The 18,094-nt window shown below is 40.7% G+C and overlaps 2 protein-coding genes and 1 long non-coding RNA gene across 11 annotated transcripts in view; 2 read left to right on the top strand and 1 right to left on the bottom strand.

Annotated features, from left to right (window-relative positions):
- The window catches only part of KIFAP3 (kinesin associated protein 3), a 158,063-nt gene extending 154,283 nt beyond the window's left edge, over nt 1-3,780 (top strand). For both annotated transcript variants that reach the window (XM_077901604.1, XM_077901606.1), the window contains one exon: nt 3,298-3,780. In XM_077901604.1, coding sequence (XP_077757730.1) covers nt 3,298-3,406 — 109 coding nt within the window. In that variant the 3' untranslated portion in view covers nt 3,407-3,780. The remainder of the gene's footprint in view (nt 1-3,297) is intronic.
- LOC144316115 (uncharacterized) lies at nt 279-17,434 on the bottom strand. Of its 2 annotated transcripts, XR_013381934.1 has the most exons (3): nt 15,424-16,622; nt 14,770-15,054; nt 279-1,199 (listed from the first exon to the last, which is right to left on the bottom strand). It is a non-coding gene; the product is annotated as an uncharacterized LOC144316115 (long non-coding RNA). The 2 variants fall into 2 exon arrangements; XR_013381935.1 differs by lacking the exon at nt 14,770-15,054 and having other exon boundaries at nt 15,424-17,434.
- SCYL3 (SCY1 like pseudokinase 3) overlaps nt 15,937-18,094 on the top strand; it is a 44,344-nt gene continuing 42,186 nt past the window's right edge. The window contains exon 1 of one of the 7 annotated variants that reach the window (XM_077901613.1): nt 15,937-16,268. The gene's annotated coding sequence lies outside the window, so the exon portion shown is untranslated. Of the gene's footprint in view, nt 16,356-16,752; nt 18,086-18,094 lie in introns of those variants that run through there. The other 6 variants (XM_077901612.1, XM_077901609.1, XM_077901607.1 and 3 more) reach the window with 6 other exon arrangements.

Here is an 18,094-nt window from a genome sequence, read left to right as displayed (position 1 = left end):
TGCTGTCACAATTCCCTTTTATATTCACAGTTTCGATCCCCTTCTTGTAGAACTTATGTAAAGAATCTATCTGCTTGTGTTTAAAGGAAAACTTACTGTTAGGCTCTCCTCATTTTGAACTAGATTCAACATTAATAAGGCTACATCTTGATTCCAAGGGTGAAAGTACAGCAAGTGTCCACATATCCCAAAAGAATATCCATCTTCAGCTTTCAGCATCCTGAAAAGTCCAAGTTCTCCTCTATATTAGAATCAAATGAGAGTTTAAAGAATCAAGCTTTTGTGTTTCAGAGTGAACTTTATTTAAAAGATATTAACTGTGTGAATATAGCTGATCTTTCATAAAACAAAAGGACCTACAACTTACATCAAAGTACCATGCAAACTGGTCATAATGTTTCAGACATTCTTTTCTTTAAACAGCAAGTTCATCTGTAATACATGATGGATAATTACAGAAAAACTGATTTTTAATAGTTTCTAATTTTTCCCCTTAAAATTTTTTCCCAAGGGATATCTATGGAAGTTCAAAAAATTTGGCCTAAACACACAGATGTCTCTGGGTGAACTGTCGACTGAGTAAATAGAACTTTATTACAGTAAACTTGCAGGCTCAGAAACTCAAACTCATCAGTTTGAGTTCAAGGTTCGATCTTACTTTAACTGACTTGGGAGTGCAAATTCTTACCAACAATGTGACTGACAAATCTTTTTTAAAACATCTGAGTATCTATCTGTCAGTGTACATCAGGCAGATTGAATAATGTCTAAGTTTATCCTTTACATAACCTTTTGTCAAATCACATGGGAATACAATAATCGGAAGTTTGCTTTTTGGTCGTAGAAATAAAATACAGCTTTGCAGTTAAAATGTATGATGACCTCAGACTCTCAGAACCTTTTTTAAGGCCTGTTCCTCAATGAGGACAAGCCTGCCAAAAAGGTCAGATGTTCCTGATAGTATCCTGATAGTCACCCCAAGGAATTGCTTGGGTTAGTTGCTAGCTTTGCCTCTGAGGAGCATCTTCTTCTGTGCCAACATGGCTAACAGTTTCCCTTCTGAGGATTCTCTTCTTTTAGAACTATGGTACTGTTGCTGTGAGGTCCCTTTGTGAGATGTTCTGTTTTTAAGGTGCCTTTGCATATTTGTGCTTCTTGTTTCTACTCTGTGCTGCTTGTTTCCAAGTTCCTGAAAGCCTCTAGATTGAGAAAAAGAAGATAAAATTAACATGAGTTTAGCCTAAGTCTCCTGCATCTCAGAAGAGATGCTAAAAAGTATAAGCAGTATCCGAAGGCAGGCAGTAAGTAGATGAAAAGGAAAGGAGTTGAAACCTATAAACTATACAACCAACCTTTACATAATTAAAAGTAGTTTGGATATGTGGGTATTTGTTAACCTTAGTGCTTCAGGAGAAAAATGTCACCGGCCAACTCTCCCTCTAATTTTAAACTGAGTTTGTGGACTGCATTACTTTCTAAAACCTCTTTAAAGCTACCTCTAGAACAATGTTTCCCTTCATCATAAAATTAAAATTTCTTCCCATGAGACCAAGGTAGAAAGGAAATATTTATATTTTGCCATTTCAAAATAAATTCAGACTTAAAATTTTCAACCAACTTTTAGGAATTATAGGCAGGTTTTGTTTTTGTTTTCTTTTTTAGAAGGAGCCCAAAAACTTTCTTTTCTTCAGGATGACCCACTACCAAATGTTAACGTAAAACTTATATCTCAGAAGATCCATTTCCTGAGCAGTAGATTCACGTGAATAATATACTCCATAGGCATTATATTTCCTTACATTTAGTAATTAGTCCTGTCTCAATATACACATGCACACGCATGCATGCACATACATACACAAATTATTTAAAACCTTAACATTTTAAAAGTTACTTCTTTTGTGCTTTAACTTAATCTCATTTTGAGTTAAGAGGAAGTTAGTGCCTATGTAAGTACAATTTTTTTTTTGTAAGTACAATTTTTAATCATATTGTGATTTTTCTGATACAGAAAAAATATTTTTTTCTTAAAGATTTTATTTATTTATTCATGAGCGACACAGAGAGAGAGAGAGAGAGAGAATGAGGCAGAGACACACAGGCAGAGGGAGAAGCAGGCTCCATACAGAGAGCCCAACGTGGGACTCGATCCCAGGTCTCCAGGATCATGCCCTGGGCCGAGCCACTCAGGATGCCCAGAAAAAATATTTTTCCATCTAGTATACTCTCAAATCTTAAAACACTTAAATATATGTATTTTCTCAAAGTCTATGTTTCTACATTATCAATTGTTTCCTTTGATTGGAAATAAGCTCACTAGCATTCACTGCATGAGCTATGCATGAGCATGTTATAGCTGCCATCTTTGCCTGGCAAAATAAATATCTTGTCATTTTGCTAAGTGTTGGATAATTCTCTGATCCTTAGTGTTTTGGAGAACAGATTTTCTTTTAAATTAGTAGTAGATGAAAGAATAATTTTCAAAGTAATAAAGTTTACCCATGCTTCAAATATCTTTATAACTCTGAAAGTTATCTTTAGGCTTCTGTTATTTCCAAGGAATAAACTGAAACAAAATTTATAATTATCTTGCTGTCAATCAAAAGAAACATGTACGATTTATTTGTTTTTTTCTAATTGAGGAGTCAGAAGAATTTGCAGATCAAATCTTGCTAACTCAAATGTTGTAAAATTCCTTATCTTATTCTTTCAGTTGTAGGTTTATAGTATAATTTGGCCCTGAGTGAGAATTTACAGCTAAAATTCAAAATGCATGTCCTTTTAACAATACTATATCTTCATATGAAAAAAATGGTCTTATTATAAAAACAAAAATCATTTTACTACAGTTTTAGTTTTATTCCCTACCACTGATGCTTGCTAGCACATAAAATCTTTTCATATTCTGGCATAAAAGCCATATGTGAATGTAATTTAATTTATTAAGAATTTTCTGATCTGTCCTCCTCTTTGTCTTGAATAGTACCTGATGACAGAGGTTTCCAACATTTTTAAGACATTATTAGAAGTAAATATTTATTATACACAGTTTTATGGCTATATTTAATATATATTATATATAACATGTATATTTGTGTATATTTCATGTGTGTGTGTGTGTATATATATATGTATATACACATATACATACTCACACACAGAACAAGAAAAAGGCCTAATGACAGCCACACTTTTGCTGCTAGGAAGAGAATCTTGGAGGTGTAAAATTCCTGGCCTTCTCTTGGCCTACATTGTGTGATGAACAGTACAACTTATCATTCCTTTTTCTCTTTTCAGCCTTGGAATGGATGGCTTTGGCCAATCAGTTGGCATTCTTGGACGTCCTGCCACAGCTTATGGATTCCGCCCTGATGAACCTTACTACTATGGCTATGGATCTCGATAAAGTCATCCTTTTCTTGTGTACTCTCAGCTTAGAAGAAATCTGTATGGGTTGGGTTAACTTTGAATCTTGGCTAATAATGCATGTTGATATTATTGCGGGTCTGTGGGGGTATTTTTTATTTTTTATTTTTTATTTTTCCATGTTGTTAGCTACAAATTAACTCTGATACCTTTGTCCTCTGTTAGGTACAGTTGATGTTTGACACTGTTAACTCATGAAACTACATATTAATGCTGAATAACATTTCCCATGTTATAAAGAGAGGTGCAGAATTAAATGCTGAAAGGCAATCAGACTGGAAAACAAACACTACATTATGTACATTAAGTGACTAATTTAATTTCTATTAAAAAGAAGGATAAAGTACAAATGAATTAGCAAGTCATGTGTTTCTGTTTAATATGTTTTATTAAGAGTTTCATGCTTCTATACAGTGCATATGAATTTTCTTTTTCCCTGCCCATTTCCCCCCACCCTTGTAAACTCTTGAGTTTTTCATGTAATGTGTGCTACTTTAAAATTTATAAAAAGAATGTCACCTTTTTCCCCTATTCCATCTGCATTTTCAGGTTTGCTTCCCCAAGTTAACTATGTGTTTTCAATTAACAATGGAATATATGCCATAGATTGTTACATATATGTAGACTGTCTTCAGCAATTTGAAGTCTTTTCTTTCTGATTTTAAGGTAGAAAACCTGACATCTGTTAGTGCACATGAAACTAGATTCATATTGAGCTTTTAAATTTTATCATTCATGAAACCTAAAGTGTGGAAAGCTGTCTAATTGAGGAAAACTAAGGAACAGCACTTTTTCTTAACTGTTTCCCATTCATTTACTTGTGTTTATAAGATTTAGGTGGTAAGAAATAGACTTTATAATTAATAATGAGTTTTGAAAGCAACTCATTAATGTTACAATGTTGGAAATTTACTTGACATACAAAGCAAAATAAATAACTATAGAGATATTTCCTTGAGCACCTGCTATTTAGAGAGAGGAATTCTATGACGCTTTGAAGGAAATATATAAATCAAAAATAAGACTTCTGTCCTTAAATTTTAAAACCTCTGTGATCTACTACACTATTTATTTGGCTTAATTTATATTTTAAGCATAGAATAATAGAGCTAGAAAGGGCCTTTTAAATAACTCTATGTATTTGAGAAACCAAACATAAAAATTTGAAATATCATAAACTACCTGCTATGTATCAGGAAGTATATATGCTCCTAGGGAATATGTGAATCTAAGATATGATTTGTGTCTGAACTCACAACGTAATTGATCTTTCTGAAAGTATACATTTATTTTGTCTTCGTTTCCATTTTAACTACAGAATATTAAAGCTAGAAAGGGCCTTTGATGCCAAATCCTGTCACACTCTTTTTTTTGGTTGAAAAAGCTGTTGGCTAGAAGAGATGAAAAGACTTGCCCAAGCTTATCGATTTGGTCAGACTCTGACCTATCTCCATGTTTCCAATGCAGTAACCTCAATACTAAATATCTTGCCTTATTATTTATAATACATACCAAGTAAAATACATGTAATAAGTGACATTAATGATGTAGGAAAAGACTTTAGGTTTCGAAGCCGATGGCCAGGAAAGAATTCTTGAGGCACCTTTGGTACAAAAAGATGATTTTATTAGAGCACGAGGACAGGACCCGAGGGCAGAAAGCTGCACCAGGGTCATGAGGAGTGGCCCATTATGTACCTTCAAGTTGGGAGGGAGTTTGGGATAGCGTCTCTGAGGAATTTTGGAAGCAAGGTTCACAGGATCTTGAGGGTGCTAGCTATTGTTGGGAAAGGGTCATTTACTACCATCTAATACAACCTGAGTCACGAGACCCTTCAAATGTACATTGGTCGGTCATATGCTTAGGGGCTGATTGCCAACATGAATCTCGCGGGGCTTAGAGATAAAGGAAATTTCTAAAGGAATTTTTTTATTTTATTTTATTTTTTAATATTTTATTTATTCATGAGAGAGAGAGAGAGAGGCAGAGAGGCAGAGACACAGAGGGAGAAGCAGGTTCCATACAGGGAGCCCAATGTGGGACTCGATCCCGGGACTCCGGAATCACGCCCTGAGCCGAAGGCAGACGCTCAACCACTGAGCCACCCAGGGATCCCTCTAAAGGAATTTTTATATGTTAAAGTAGACTTACAGGATCCTAGAGGTCAGGCTAAGACTGCCTTTTGCCCTTAGCAACATAGTAACATCAAGGCAGTTGAGTCCCTAGAGGAAGGTCACTCTGCCTGTTTCAAGGACTTTCAGTGCACTGTAGGCAGTAAGGAAATTTCATAATTTTTCTTCTGCGTTTGTTTCCCTCATCAATTAATAGGAAGACAAAGCCAACATTGTAAAACATTGTGAGCTGATTTGGGAAGAACACCACCCAAATTCAGAACGTTTCTGGGGCTGTGCTCACTGAAGTTCAACGCACACACTCCCTCTCCCTGTATAATTTTCTCATTATTTTAGGACTTCACAAATTTAGAAATTGTGAACTTTCCACTCAGTCATGAGCTGGCTTATCTTTACATTATTTATGAAGGAAAATTTTACTAAAGGAATAAGGAAGAATATCTAAAATTCTTGCATACTTCAGAGAACAGAAAGTTTTGGCCTTGGGCACTTTTAGAAATACAATTTATATGTAAGTCAGATATCTTGGCCTCACTAGATTTTGACTGCAAATTAAAGTCACATTTACTTCAATAACTAAATTGCCATGGCCGTAGGCCATGATATATAGCTGGAAATTATTTCTCCTCATGAGGTTTCTGCTCTTTCCGAGAGAGTTCCCTAAGGTGCTTTCTCATACAGGGCTGGGAATAGCTTCCTCATGTTCTGTTTCCTCCCCTTGTCTTCACACTGCTGCATCTCTGTTGGTCATCTTCATAAGGTTAGCGCTGCCCCCCCGCCCCACATGGCAGAGCCACTGCTGTGTCCAGTCAGGACTTGGGGAAGAAGACACTCTACCCTTTCTGATCCCCTTCCATATGTAAGAACAGTACCTATTCTGCACAGCACAGGAGAACTGAAGCTATACATTTTACCACGACTCCAGAAGCTCCAGAAATGACACATGAGGTATATCACACAAAATAACTTGCTATTATTACTAGTTGTAGCTGTGATCAGAGCTGGCAGTCAGAAGGCTCTCACTTGGCCTTGCATGGTAGTGCTGGCTCCATACCACCAGAAGTATGCTAAGAATCTTTAGGACAAGCCTCAGCCAGATTGTCAGAAAGTCCCACAGAAAAGAATGGTTTTTCTTCAACCCAGTTGAAGGCCTGCTTTTAGAGTCTTTATTTTTTTTTTTTTTGAGAGTCTTTATTTCTTATAACAAGATTAGTTTTTACCAGCTGTCTGGTCTTCAGTCATGAAACAGAATAGGGAGAAATATAAAGCGATCTTTCTACCTTTTTCCAACTGTTACCTGGAGGGTTTTTTTCTAAATCTATCCAATTGTCTTGATTATTGGCAAGTCTTCCCAAATTCTATCATTGGGGATACACTGAGGTTTTCAATGAGGTGAAAGATCATTGGTTCAGATCATGATGTCAGGCTTATGAGACGGAGCCCTGCATCAAGCATTGGCTCTGCACTGGGTGTGGAACCTGCTTAAGATTCTCTCCCCTTGAAATACAAATCAAAACCACAATGAGATACCACCTCACACCAGTGAGAATGGGAAAAATTAAGACAGGAAATAACAAATGTTGGAGAGGATATGGAGAAAGGGGAACACTCTTGCACTGTTGGTGGGAATGTGAACTGGTGCAGCCACTCTGGAAAACTGTGTGGAGGTTCCTCAAAGAGTTAAAAATAGACCTGCCCTACGACCCAGCAATTGCACTGCTGGGGATTTACCCCAAAGATACAGATGCAATGAAACACCGGGACACCTGCACCCCGATGTTTATAGCAGCAATGTCCACAATAGCCAAACTGTGGAAGGAGCCTCGGTGTCCATCGAAAGATGAATGGATAAAGAAGATGTGGTTTATGTATACAATGGAATATCACTCAGCCATTAGAAACGACAAATACCCACCATTTGCTTCGACGTGGATGGAACTGGAGGGTATTATGCTGAGTGAAATAAGTCAGTCGGAGGACAAACACTATATGGTCTCATTCATTTAGGGAATATAAAAATTAATGAAAGGGAATAAAGGGAAAGGAGAGAAAGTGAGTGAAAATATCAGTGAGGGTGACAAACCATGAGAGACACCTAACTCTGGGAAATGAACAAGGGGTAGTGGAAAGGGAGGTGGGCGGGGGGCTGGGGTGACTGGGTGACGGGCACGGAGTGGGGGCACTTGGTGGGATGAGCATTGGGTGTTATGCTCTAAGTTGGCAAATTGAACTCCAGTTTAAAAAAAAAAAAAGATTCTCTTCCCTTTAGCCCTACCTCTCTAAATAGATGATAGATAGATAGAGATAGATAGATAGATAATAAATAAATAAATTTTTAAAGGTACAGGAACAATAGCCAAGATAGAAGAAAACATCTCTGAGCTAAAAAGGATTTCTCCCTACAATACAGTAATCATTTTTAAAAATTGGTGTGACATCTATCTTGACTTATCTAGAAAAATTCTTGAGAAAAATGAATTAAAATCTCCATAAGAATATTGAAAAGAAATATAAAATGCCTTCCAAGAAACAGACTGTCTGCAGGATTCTGACATTAAGTGGCCCTAACTAAAGAACATTCCCTGAACCCAGAGTAAAGGGAACTTGACAGGTTCTAAGTGCGCCTGGCAGGATTTGAGATTTGTGATGAACCAATAACTTCTGCATATCTCCCACCACTCTCCTTTTGGAATGCAAGTATCCTTTGTGATTATCCTGTCCCTGCTTCAATCATTGTATGTTGGGTGGGAGTGGGCAGGGTAGGTGGCAAATAACTTCTCGCAGTTCATAACTCTCTGAATCAAGAGGAACCATGAAAACCACACCCAAGAAAGCTCATTTAAGCTAGAGCCTAATGCCATAATGATATGTGACTTTTGGGAGAGGAGGTGAGTATATTTTGATGTGAACAGAATGTCAATAATTGTGGCCAGGAAGCAAAATATATTGATTGAAAAAGGCGGCCACAGTATTCTTCAGTCTTCGCATCATGAGATACTCTGTTTTATCGTGTCTTAAATTTGGGCTCACATTGTACTTTGCTTCGACCAACAGAATGTGGCAGAAACGATGTATGAGTCTAGGACCTGAACCTCAAGAAGACTTGCAGCTTCTGCATTTGGCCGTGTGGATTGCTCCCTGAGACTGACATGCTGTGGAGAACTTGGAAGAGAAGCCCAGCCATCTCAGCTGTCTCATTGGGGCACACCCCCTCCTTCAGCTGACATATCACCAAAATACAGTCTTGTCAGTGAGTTCAAGAAAGACCAGAAGTAGGACCACCTGGTCAACCTTAGAGAGTTGACCTTTTGTGGAAAATGATAAAGTGCTGTTTAAAGTTTCTGAGTTCTAGGCCGATGTGCCAGATTGTATTTTCAAAAGATGGCCACCCCCACCTATTCCATTTCACATGCTCATCTTACAAAATGATATGGATACTCCTCCAGTCATTAATGGCATCTATGTCCCTTCCCCTAGAACCTGGATAGACTTTTTTTTTTAACTGTTTCAACCAATAGAGTTAAGCAGAAGTTATAAAGACTAAGGCTAAGTCAAAGACAGTACTTTCAATTCTGCCTTATTCTCTTGGGTTGCTCATTCTTGAAATCAGTCTCCATGATGTGAGAGGGCCAAGCAACATGGAGAGGCCACGTGTAGGGGCTGCAGTACGTGATCACAGCTGAGGTCCCAGCAGACAACCAGTCAACTGCTAGAGGTGAATGAGCCTTCAGAAGACTCCAGCCCCCAGCTCTCAAACTACCCCAGCTGAGGCCCATGAGCCAAGACAAGCTGCCTTGCCACGCCCTGCCCAAACCCCTGCAAATTCGTGAGCAAAAATATGTCATACTGTTTTAAGCTACTAAGTTTGTGATGGTTTGTGATACAGCAATCGATAACTGATATAAATTATATCAGAGAGGGATATATCAAAAGGCCTATACAAGTCCTCCAAATCACAAGTAGTATGACTTCCTTAGCCTCCTCACTTTTTCTTCACATCTATCACCACCACAGGTATTTTCCATAGGCACAAAGATTATGAATTTATGAGAGTTATAACCTAAAATAAGAGCAATGGAGAACAACATCCCACTCTAGAGTGTGAATTAATTTAGGTTCATCTCTTAGCAAAATTATCAGTTACTACAAATCATGATCTCTCAAGGCATTTGAAGTATTTTGATTACCAGAGGTCCAGCATACAGGATTTTGAAGTGTCAAAAAAAAAAAAAAACTTTTATTTGATCCACATGACCACTTAATACAGAAACCCTGCAGTTAAGTAACCATGAGAAGAATTGTTTAACATGCACATCACCTCCTCTACTCCTTTTCTCTTCCAAGCCTTCTAATCTTGCTAGGTTGGCAGTTTGAGGAACTGAAGTCATTCTGGAATCTGGATGATGGTAACCGCTATTTAAAGGCAGAATAAATATCTCTTACGAGTCAGCTTTTCTTCCTCCATGCCTACAATTTACGAATGTCTCAAGTCTGCTGTGTAATGAGCACTCAGCTAGAAGTTGAACCCCACAGAGCATAAATATTACAGCTTGCACCAGGTGGGATGTGGAGCTGCCCATCAAAGCTTAGGCCCCAGAAGGGCAAGTTAAGGAAGCATTGCTTTTCAATTAGCCTAACTTTCAGAGCTCATTTATTTCCAATGGTAGGTATTAAGGAATCAGTTTTAATTCAGTGATTTTGAAAAGGAGACCCACACAAATTTGGGGAGCTTCAAGCATCTACAAACTCCAGAAATGCAATGGAATACTTTGGAAAGAGAAGCCGAACTTATCAATCATTTCTCATTGAAATTAGTTAAGTCTAGCTGCTTGTTTTGTTTTTAAATATTTCTAATGCTATCTTTAAGACTATTCACAGTTTTCCATTTTTCTGACATTTGACTTTTAATAATGTCACCAGTAGACTCCATCTGTTTATACTCACCAACCTTTGGTCCCACATTTTTCCTTAAGCTCTTCTTCCCAGCTTTCCTCTTAACTCAAGCAAATGGAAACCAAAACTGCCCCTCCAATGATAATGATTGCCCTGATGAGGACTCCAGCTGGTCCAGACTCCCAGACCAGTGTGAGTGTAACCTTTGACTCACATCTATGCAGATGGACCATGGAGTGACTTCTAGAATGACTGACAAAACTACCTTTACCTCAATATAATACTAAAATCGCCATCCAGGGAGGATCACAAGCTTCATTCACATAACATACAATGTGTGTATAGACATGTTTCCTTTAGGTGCATGTGCCTTATGCCCACCTCTACATCCCACGACAAGGGTTTCCTATCTCAATATTCATTCTAACCCTAAAAATAGAAGCCCATCCACCCTTGCTCTGGGGGTCACAGCTTTGGAAGCCATTCCCATGTTCTATTTGCTGCAAATTTACTGTAACAACTCCACCTAATGTAGTTTCTATCCTACCAAGGTGTGAACTCATGTTACTTTGGTTACAGTAACAGAATATGACATAAAGCACTCGCTATTGATGTAGAGTTCTCTTTTGTTACAACTGTTGCACAATGAAGATGACAATGATATCCATACACAAGGGTGCCTGCTCACACATATTAGGGTTGGGTTTTTTTTGAGAAGTAATGCATGTACTGTAAAAGTCACCATTTAAAAATGCACACACACACAAAAATAAAATAAATAAAAATAAATAAAAATGCACACAAGGTGGTGCAACCATCACAACTATTTAATTCCAGAATATTTTCAGCACCCCAAAAAGAAACTCCACACCCTTCTACCCTCAGCAGATGAGGTAGCCTGTGAATCACTTAGGACAACTCATGGGAGTGGCAAGAAACAGGGACTTCCATTTTTAAGGAAACAGGGCAAATAATGTTTAATTTATCCTGAGCTAAAAGTGCAGTTTCGACAGGTAACTGAGAAAATAGGAGAGAATCACGTGTTACTATTTCTTGGCTTAAGTGTGTGACATTAGCTCAATTGCCATCTACACCTTATCAGGAAATGTGAATAAGTTCTTCATAGTCACTATGATATGCCTGCCCTGCAACATTGTTACCACATAAGAATCATGAGCAATGTTATAGATACAAGAATGCAAGAGCTTCTAGGGGCACCTGGGTGACTCAGTTAAGAATGCAAGAGCTTCCAATCTAAGTTTACATTTCAGCTCCTTATTCCTTTATTAAATTGACTTCAAAATTACAGAAGTAACATATGCTAACTGTAACACATAAAACTGTATGCAGATACATAATGCAAAAGAAGTAATCCCCTCTCCCTATCCCAGATAGGAACTGTTAACAGTAGTGTGTATCTCTTGATACTTCCATTCATTCCGTCAAAAAACAAAATTCAAGTAAATTTGGAGACCTAACTAATTTTGTGAAACATTTCAAGAATTGGGCAGGCATCCCAGCTAGCAAGTAGAGAGGAGATCTGAACAGCTGTACAAAGTGGAAGGTTTTTATAGGAAGGAGGGTGGGGCAAGAAAGTTATTATTAAAAATAAAAATGAAAAGAAAGGATTGTTCCAGACAAAGTCACTTTCCTTTAGGGGGAATGGTAGGGTGGTCTTATCATGCATAAGATCTCATCTTCCTGTGAGGTTGGAGGGCCCTTGCAGCAGATTCATTGGTGCCCATTGGGGAATTTCTGACTCCTTAAGACCTTCTGGGGGAAGGCTGAAACTACAGCTAGATTAAGTAAAGCCCTGGTTTGGGCCTAAGCAACACCATTTTGGGTCTGTGGTTTTCTTTTTTAACAATTCATTTATCAATACTTGTGGAGCTCCTGTGCCAGGCATTGTTCTAGGCACCTAGGATCCATCAGTGAACAAAGCAGAGATTATTTTCCTTGTGGAACTTATAGTAGAGAAAGAAGGCATTAAAATACAATTTTTTGAAAAGGTAGAATGAGGCAAATATGAGAGTCACAGGTGGATCAACTTTGGGGGATGCTGTCATGGGAGGTCCATCTAAAGTAACTAACTCCCTTTCCTCTCCTGTCTTCTCCCTTACTTGTTGCTCTCTATCACATTAGGATGACAGTATGGTACAGTGGTTAAAAATATGAAATCTGTAGGCAAACTACTTCATGACATTGCCAGCTTTGTGACTTTGTTCAATTTAACTGTTAGCAGCAGGTCCCTTCCTTGCCTCCGTGCTGACCTTATTTCTTGAGTTCAGCCAAGAAGGAATTCAGAGTGAAACCTTTAAGTAAGCAAGAGTTTATTATAAAATCCAAAACTGAAAGTACATCCTCAAGATGGCAACTGTACTAGGAGTATGGGGGTCTTTTCTTTTTATCCTTGCATGGCTTATGGGTCATAGTGCCTCCAACCAAGGGTGCTTCCCATCATCCAGGGGACTGACTCTGCCTTCCTGTTGAGAGGGGGAGTTTGGGCCCTACAGGGCCCTAGTCAGAACCGTCAGGGCAGCCATCCTCCACTGGAGAGGTGAAAACTGCAATGCAAATGTATTATAATGAAGCTATAGGCTACTGTAGGGCAGCAGGTTATAGGGAAGAATGCATGTTTATCCCCTGGGGTCTTTTCTGGCTCTTTGTGGTCTGGGGGTGATTGGCAGTTTCTCAGATTATTATCTTTTTAATGGATGCAAAGTCCCATTTCCTGATTGTATCCAGCTAACTTTTCACTCTGTCATAACCTCCCTGTACATCAGTTTCCTTATGTGTAAAATGGTGTCAATATCTAGCTTAAATGAATTAAACTCCAAGGTATGCCTCTTTGGCATATTCAATTATTCTAAACTGATTATTTTTAAGAAACTGCAGACTCAGGAGAAGTTCTGAAAACTGAGTAGAAATTACCCTTTTGTAAGAGATATTTATACGTAGAAGGGAAATCTCCATTCATAAAAGAGAGGTGACCCTAAATCTCTAGAAACTGTTATGAATGGAGAAGCAATGGCTTTAAACCTTATCCTTCTTTACTGGGCTTTTCCTGGTAACCTTCCAAAAATGCTCCTCCACTCTACCCCTTCTGTCTTTAACTGGAGATGATATTTAACATGATGGCTTTGGTCATTCTGGTGAGTTACTTAGTTTTCCTGAGTCTTTCTCATGTGTACTTGGAGGAATACATGTTACTAAACTTTTGTTTGATTTTCTCATGTCAATTTAATTCTTAGTATAACCAGAAAAATCTTGAAGGGCAGAGTAGAATTCCTCCTCCTCAACATCTTGTTTTATTTTTTAATAGAACTTATCACTGTGCAAACTGACCTTTGTTCATTTATATGCTAGTCTCTACTTCTCCCCTTACCCATCAACCTCCTAAAATTTGGGGTCTATGAGAACAGGGAATTAATCTTGCTTTGTCTCCCTGGTCTGTAGAGCAGAGGCTGGTACACCATGAACATTTGTAAAGTATTTGCTGTATTGAGTAAGTAAACAAGAAGCAAATGTCAGAAAAACCTGAGATGGGAAGTATAAGGTCATTTATCTCATATCCAGCTTCAGACAACAGTAGCTTGAAACTTGCAGGTTCTTGGTGGTGGGGCAGGGCACTTTGGAAAACTAAGATAACATTTCTAGCATTAAGCTACTCACACATCCTCAATCACTTAAAAAGAAAAAAAAAGTTTTGTTTGGGCCCCTTGAGCCCACTTTTTTGCAATGATTATGTCTTCTTCCTTCTTTTCTTAGTGGTCAGTCAGCATAGTACATGACACAGAAAAAGTGTATATCAAACATTTGTGGAATATGTCTGTATAATCAGGTTAAAGTTTTGCAACGTTTGTGTACTGTTTACAGTGTACAAAGTAGGCCAACAGTCCTTACAATATGGGTATTATGATGTCTGTTGCTGACTTTAAATTATTTCAGTATTGACAGTGTAATATTCTGTGTGGGTTAACTGGTTGAAGCCATGCCCTTGAAAGCAGCTAGCATTCTAGTAATCAAGAATTCACACTCCAGAGGTAACTAGCTGGAATCATACCAGAAAGACTACATTCCAGAGATGGAGCTACAAATGCTTTAGCCACTTGGATTTCTGATGACACCGGATGTTTTGCTAATTATAAATGATACGCCAGAATGATATAATTATAATGAATGCCAGACATAGGTATTTACTGGCAAAAATAACAGCTTATTAATTATCACAACAAATAGAAATACACTCTTCAAAGATAGACGAACTGTTTAAAACGTCTTAGGAAAAAAAAAAAATCTTAGAAAATGTTCTCCACACCTGAATAAACACAGGCTAAAAATTCAAGGTGCCTCAGCCTTTGGAGATGCCATTTGAGGCCGTGTCCCTAATGGTGCTGGCTCTGCCACTGGCCTGGAAGATTTCTGGTTGCCAGATGCCGATGACACTGATAAAGGAAACCTGCCTCTGGAGCACTGTACTTCTGCTTCTCAATTTTCTAGTGCAAGGTGGTTGGTGGTCACCCTGCCCAGAATGGTATTCTCCGCTATGGTAGTCACTACCCACAAGTGACTACGGAGCATGAAGATACGGTGCATTCAAATTCTTAAAAAAAAAAAAAAAAAAAAAAGTATCACATTTTGAAGACCATACAAAAGATGTAAAATATCTCAACCATTTTGTATATCGGATGAATGTTTAAATGCCACTCTTCTGGATATATTGTGTTAAAATATATTAAAATTAACTTCAAAAAAAAATAAAAAAATAAAATAAAATTAACTTCATTTTTGCTGTTTTTTAATGTGGCTACTAAAAGAAAAAAAAATCTTTTTGAGTTACATTTGGGGCTTGAAGTCAATTTCTAAAGGACAGTGCTGACCCAGAACAGAACCCTCAGCGCTGGTCAAGCTTACCCAGCCTGCTCCCTAATAAATATTTAATACGTTTCTGAATAAGCGGCATGTATCTGACCTTTTTGCTTCCACTTAACCTTATGCAGAAATTGTGGCATCCTTATCCATCTTAAACCTCTTCAGCTACCAGGAAGAACCTAAAAGTTTGGGATGATCAAATTATTCAGGTCAGCTGTCAACGGTGAGGTTGCAGAGCATTTAGCAGGGAGGCGAGCAGAGAAGACGCAGTTCACTCAGTCGTTTAAAAACTGTTAGGTATATTCCCACAGCGCCCTATTAAATAAGCACCATTAATATTGATAATAGGTGCTATAAACAGGAGCACCCGCGATTTACTCTTTGCTGAACTTCCGTCTCAGCGGCTGAATCCAGCAGCACCTCCAGCGCCGCCCGCCTGCACCAGCCGGCTGCACGACTCGGGCCCACGCAGCGCCACCAATCGCCGCCGCCGGGGCGAGCGACGTCACCCCGAAGGCCGCGGCCGGCTTCCCTACTTCGTTTCTGCGCCCCGCCCCTTCACGATTTGTCAGAGGCGACGGCGGCCATCTTGGATTCGGGCGGATATCAAATTGAAACTGCGCGGCCAAAGGCCTAAAGATCAAACTCGAGGCAAACTTGAATGTTCAACGTAAACGCCAATAGAAGAAACATTCTCCGGGGCCGCCCGGGCCGCTGGAAGGAGGGAGCGAAGCCGCGACCGGCACCGGCGCCCACACTCAAGATGGCACGGGCGTGAGAGTCACCTGTGCGGCCGCTCTGTCTCGGTTCCGGGTTGGTTCAGCTCAGTGGTGGTGCCGGAGGGCTGGAGGCTGGCGTTCTGTCCGGTTTCCGGACCCGTCTCTATGGTGTCGGAGGGAGCGTACCCCCCGAAGATTGTGGGTGTAGTGGCTACAGCCTCACAGGGTAGGCGAGGGTGGTTGGTGTCAACAGGGGGCGAATTGGGGACCGGAGCCAAGACCCTCGGCCGCCTCCCCCGCCGCCCTCCCGCAGGTAACCGGGCGCGCTGCGCCGCGTCCGCCGTCAGTGCGGGGCCGGGCCGCGGGGGAGGGGCCGGGCCGGGAGCGCAGGCAGCGGGGCGCGCGCCCCACTCGCGGGTCCGCGCTCGGCGCGGCGCCGCCGCCGGTTGAGCTGTGCCCCCCGCCTCCGCTCGGCCTCCCGACGCTTGTTTCCGGGCGCCCTCCGGGTCTGGGCTCCGCGGGCGACCCCGGGCCGGCGCGTTGCTGCCGCGGAGCCGGGCGCGCGGGCAGGTGCGGAGGCTGAGGGGCAGCGAGCGGGAGCGCCCCGCCCCCCCCGCCCCCCCCGCGGTGGCCGTGCGACCCCGTCGGCCCCGGGTCGGAGCGTGCGCGGGAGCCGGCGAGCCGCCTGCGTTCGCGCTCCGGGGCGGGGGCCGGCGCCGGGGGAGGCCCAGCCGCCTCTGCCCTTGCGGCGTGCTTTTGCGTTAGGATAAAAAGGAAAGCCTTCTTGTTGTCGGAGTGAGGCTACCGAGTGGGTCCTGAATTCTGGAGTCCGCGTCGCGGTAGTTTTTAAGGACCGGGGCGCATACCCACGTAACATCTCAGATCCTAGCCGGAATCCTACTTCTTTTGGCCCATAAAGGCTTCATTGTGTGTGGCTGCTCAGCTGGCAGTGCCGGACTGAGTGCAATCCAGGGAGTAGGCCCTTGAAACAGATCAACGCAAAGGATGGGGAGTAACGTTACCACCAGATAACTGGTAATCCATCGGCACGGGGCTGTCCTAAGGACTCACCATGCGAGCCCCTAAGTGTCTTTGGAACCTCCAAGCAGAGCGAGCTGGAAACCAAGATCATCTCGATTAATTTTTGAGGAAGAAGAGAGAGTTCCTCAGATGACGTGGGTTTCTTGGTTGAGTGTATGAGTTGCCCGGTGACCTCGACAAGCGCTTGCATAATCCACAGGTGGCCCGGAAATGCGATGTGCTCCCTGGGAAGCAAAGGGATGGAGGAAGACGGTGAACCAATACCTTGAAGAGAAGGCTTTGATGCCGGCTTAAGTCAGAAACTGCCCATCTAGCATTTTTGTCATAGCGGGGATGGTAAATTCTGCAAAATATCCACGCTGAGGTCACAGTATTAGACTATCTTTTTGTGGGTTTTGATTTTTTTTTTTTTCTTGTGACTTTTTTATTTCAAAGCGATCAACAGCACATCTCTTTATCGCCACCAAATAAAGTTCGTGCTGGAGGCGGGCTGTGATCCTACTACTCTGTGAGCATTGCCCTCCTGGAACGGAGCGTCAGGGTTGATGATGCTATCAAAACAGTCAAGTGGCATCCTCTCTCTCAAGAAAGGGAGACATTTCTTTTTTTTCTCTAAGGTTGAATTTCTTCATGTCCAGGACCCAAAATATACACTGCGAAGAAAAATTACCAGCGTGAAGCTTGTAAAGCTTTTGTGAGTCCAGATGTTGAAAAGCCCGGGGTTCCCAGGAAGACGAGTTTTGCTGTCTGTAAATGACTAAGTAAATGTCCATCGCTGTACCTCTTCTGACTGCCATTCATTCGGCCAGAGCATCGCTCTTCAGTCCTGGTGACCATCTTATCTCCTTGGGGACTAATATTAAAACTAAACAAACACCATGATTTTCTGTCAAGAGGATTTTCATTTTCTTGCCAGTTTCACATGTGTTGATTTTGGAGAGCTGTTATTTTGTGGCTGAGAGAGAAGGAAGTTAGACTAGCCTCCGATACATACTTTTCAAAGTAAGGCTT

This window comes from Canis aureus, chromosome 6, assembly GCF_053574225.1.
Source record: "Canis aureus isolate CA01 chromosome 6, VMU_Caureus_v.1.0, whole genome shotgun sequence".
Taxonomy (NCBI): Eukaryota; Metazoa; Chordata; class Mammalia; order Carnivora; family Canidae; genus Canis; species Canis aureus.
This window is presented reverse-complemented; position numbering and strand designations above follow the sequence as displayed.